Genomic DNA, 4087 nt, shown 5'->3' with positions numbered 1-4087 from the left:
AGGAGGAGGAGCTGGAGGCAGGCTGGCTGGTCCTGGGCTCCCCGCGCGGCCCCACAGTGAGCAGGGGGGTTGCAGAGCTGCTCCTCACCCCTTCCCAGCTCAAATCCCCAGCACACGCCTGGCAGACAGCTCCCAGAGCAGGGAGTGACCCACGGAGGGCTCTGCCCCACAGGGAGCGACCCACGGAGGGCTCTGCCCCACATGAAGAGACCCATGGAGGCCTCTGCCCCACAAGGAGCGACCCACAGAGGGCTCTGCCCTGCAGGGAGCGACCCACGGCGGTCTCTTTGCCCCACCGGCACACACTATTTACTGAAGTTTCCCCGAGAAGCAGAAACTTCGGGATATTTTCTCCTCGTTGCCTCTCTCTGTCAGCGCAGTGGAGCAGCAGCCGAGGGCTCACGGAGCTCCCCGAGCTCTTCGTTAGCAGCTCCGGTGCCTGAACTGCAGCGATTTTACACACAGAATTTCACAGAAGCAAGTCAAACACCAGAGGAAATGTTAAACAGCAATTTCCAAACCCAGCTGCAACCTCCTTCCCCAGCCCGGCTTGATTGCACGGAGCCCTGCAGCGGGTCGGGATGGAGAGCAGCAGCACGGCAGTGTGCGAGGGGACAGATCCTGCTCCAGGAAATGGGGCTGGAGCTCTGCCGATCCCCGTTCCAGTGGCACGGAGACACCCACGCGCCCAGCTCAGCCCCGGGGGGCTGCCAGGAGAGAAATAACGACACGCCGGCTGCAACAGGGGGGCTTTTATTGACATAAAAGTGGATATAAATAATTCTGACCTTTTTTCAGAGCAGGCAAGGAAGATGTCCATCTCCAGCAGAAGCTCTCTGGGGGTCCCTCAGCCCCACTGCAGGCCGGGGGGCACCGGCCAGCCTCCAGGCGGGGGGGCCTGCAGGGAGGGGGGCAGATCCTGCACTGGGGGCCACCCTGGCGGGTACTGGAATGTTCTCTGGCAGGGCGCTGGGGAGAGAAGGGGCAGAGGGGTATCAGTGCGACAGCATGGCCCTGCTGGGGGGCTGAGGCTCCCTGTGCCCCCCTGGAGACCCCCAAAATGAGGAGGGGGCCTGCAGAGGGGGGGCGTTTGGTCTATTCATAGCTCCCTCTCCGATCCACCCGCAGAATTTCTGCGTGACCACCCCCCAGCCCATGAAAAATACGGGGGAGCAGTATGATGAGGGGGCTGCAGCCCCCCGAGACCTCCAGCATGGCTGGCCCTGGCCCCCCCAGCCCCAGCTGCTCCGGGCACAGCTGGATTTTGGGAAGGACAAACCCAAGGAGCAGACGTTCTTCTCCCTGGCCAGCTGTGCACTTCCCCAAGGATGAGGACCCCTCGGAAATGGAGAAAGTGCCAAAGCGCCAGGGGTTTGTGCAGAAGCACCCTTCAGAAGAGCGAGCAGCCTTCCTCCTCCGGCTCGCAGCATCAAAAACATTTTTTTTCTCTCGTTTCTCTCCCTCAAATTTACTAGTTGAGGCCCCTGCACACCCCACACCTGACCCAAGAAGGGCAGAATCATGAAGCATCGCTGCCCCGACTCCAGCTGGAGAAAGTTCTTGGCCAGGGCAGGTTGGAATTAACGGGAAATGTACCTTTTGCATTAATTCCTGAGCGCAGGAAGCTCATTTATTCTTTAGCACAAGCCCTGCCAGCAGCCTTCCAGCTTCTCAGGCCTCTCCCTCCAACGCTGATGAATCTTTTTAATTGTTACACCAGCAGAAATCTAATCAAACTCCTTTACATAACGCTCCGGAGGAGCAGCACCCTCCTCTCCCTGCAGGGTGGCCAAACGCCAGCTCCCGGAGCCGACCGCGGCATTTTCCAGGCACCAGCACAGAGTAAAGTCATCTGGGCTAACGCTCATCCCCCGGACAGGAAAGTTTCAGGGCTGAGGATGAGACCAGACCACTTGGACGCCCACCAGGCCCCTCTTGGGCAGGAATATTTTTTTTGTTCCGCCCAGGCGCAGGCAGGGAGGTGGGGTGGGCAGCGGGACGAGGTGTGGACCCGCACAGCCATCAGCCAACGAGCTGCTCCACCAGCAGCAGGACGGATTGATCGCGGGGATGTGGCTGAGGATTCTCCGGCTCTCGTAAGACATGAGCACTGTCAAAGGTTTCCCTAACGCTGGAGCACTCCTGTGTGGCTTCCCTGGTGTGGAGGGTCAAGAATATTTCCCCTCTGAGGGTGTTAATGGGATCCCTCTCCTCTAGACACCTCCACGACCATGGAACCTCTGGTATCTCACTGCCTTTGAGGCCCTGGACCCTTTTCCGATGGGAATCAGTGCTGGGCTCCACGGTAGTGATGGCAGGAGCACTGACACGCTGCGTTTCCTTTGGAAATCTGGTGAAAAATCAACCACAACCTGGCAGAGCTCCACCGCCAAGAGAGCCACACCAACTCCATCCAGCTGCACCCCAGCTCTCCAGAAAGTGACAGCACAGCGGGACTTTGGAAATACGCAGCAGGGACAGGCTTCCAAATTGTCCCCTCGAGCCCGGCCGGGCTGCAGAGACGATGGGTGGAAGGCAGCGTGGTGGCTCTCCACCCATGGGGATAATTTTGGTGACAGTCAGAAATGGGGCTCAAGTTGCTGCCTTTAAGGAAGCACTGCCCTTCAGTCACGGCAGCACCTGGCCACACGGCCACGTCATGTTTTCTGTGTGCTGTGGGGGACTCAGAGACTGCACAGGGCAGCAGCTTCACCTGCTGAAAGCCCCCGGTGAGGTAAAAAAATCAGCTGCACTCGCAGGGTGAGGGTTAACACAGCAATCGCTCCCCATCACACTCAGGGAGGACTGTGCTTCCGAGGCGTCTTCCATCCCAGCTTGGATCCTTCCCCCTCGGCGCTGCCAGAGAGGATGGAGGTGCAGCTGGGTCTCCAGCATCTCTTTTTTGGACCTGGCTGCCCTCAAGAGCACGTTCTCTGCTGTTCTGTGCAGCTGAACGGTCCTTCCTGCCAGCACCAGCCCCTGGGCAGGGTATCACCCAAAGCCCCAAATTCCCCCAAGCGCCGCTGGACCCTGCCAGAGGTTCTGCCCCGTTTCAGGGACCTCCAGGACTGCAGGAGGGAGAGGGAGCTCCTCATTCTTCAAAGCATTTTCAGGAGGAACACAGAGTCCCCAGGAGCACAAGGACCTGCCTACACCAGCCCCTCTGCCCTGGAGATGTGAAATAACTCCTCTGGCAGACAGAGAAAACGCACAGAGTTAATCAGAAGTGCAATGCTGGGGCTGGAGAGCACGAGGGGAGAAGAGGAACGATGGGGACAGGCACCAGCAAGGCCAGACAGAGGAAGAGAAGCTTCAATAGTCGGTGTTTAGCTCCTGCGGCAGATGGCTCTGGGCTGGCAGAGGCAGAGAGGCTGGGGAGGAAGCAGCAGCCCTCCAAATCCCAGGTCTCAGGTGTGTTTGGAGGCAGCAGGAGCCAAGAGAAGCTGCCCAGAGAAGCTGTGGATGCCCCATCCCCAGAGGGGTTCAAGGCCAGGCTGGATGAGGCTTTGGGCAACCTGGGCTAGTGGGAGGTGTCCCTGCCCATGGCAGGGGGTGGCACTGGATGGGCTTTAAGGTCCCTTCCCACCCAAACCCTTCTGGGATTCCAAGTTGTGATGAAGGTCGGGAAACTCCTCTGGGTGCAGCGATGGCTGTCTGCTCTAAGAGATGATCTGCTCCAAGATGAAGAGATTCATGGGCAGGACAAGAAAACAGGGCACGTGTATGAGGGGAGGAAGGTTCCGGCTGCGAGCCAGCTCCACTGCGAGGCCAAGAGCAGCCAGGCTGATGGACGGAGCAACCAGAAAAAGCAACAAGCCCAGACAGGCAGCAGAAGGAAGGTCCTGCCCAGACTGAACACAAGAGAGGACAGGAGCAACCAGAGAAAAGAACAAAAGAGAGATTTGGCACCTGCCCAAACGTCATCCAATTAAGCCTGCGGCACAGTCAGGTGAGCAAGGAAACAGCAGACACCCGCACGCGTCCAAATCGGAATGAACACGGTGAGGAGGAGCTCGTTCCGCCCCCTCGCTGGCAGGGACCGGCAGGATGCGCAGACAGGGCTGGCAGAGGATGGGGAAGCTGTCAA

General features: G+C 59.0%; 1 protein-coding gene across 2 annotated transcripts in view; it reads right to left on the bottom strand.

Annotated features, from left to right (window-relative positions):
* Positions 1-847: 847 nt before the first annotated feature.
* ZMAT5 (zinc finger, matrin-type 5) overlaps positions 848-4087 on the bottom strand; it is a 12694-nt gene continuing 9454 nt past the window's right edge. Inside the window, exons 5-6 of one of the 2 annotated variants that reach the window (XM_010077983.1) lie at positions 2796-2822; positions 848-969 (exon numbers count right to left, since the gene is read on the bottom strand). In XM_010077983.1, the coding sequence (XP_010076285.1) occupies positions 848-969; positions 2796-2822 (149 nt within the window). Of the gene's footprint in view, positions 1008-2795; positions 2823-4087 lie in introns of both variants that reach the window. The other variant, XM_010077982.1, reaches the window with a different exon arrangement.

The sequence above is a fragment of the Pterocles gutturalis genome, unplaced genomic scaffold (genome assembly GCF_000699245.1).
Source record: "Pterocles gutturalis isolate BGI_N339 unplaced genomic scaffold, ASM69924v1 scaffold21353, whole genome shotgun sequence".
In the NCBI taxonomy this organism is placed as follows: Eukaryota; Metazoa; Chordata; class Aves; order Pterocliformes; family Pteroclidae; genus Pterocles; species Pterocles gutturalis.
Note: the sequence above shows the minus strand (reverse complement) of the source record. Positions and strands in the feature narration are given on the sequence as shown.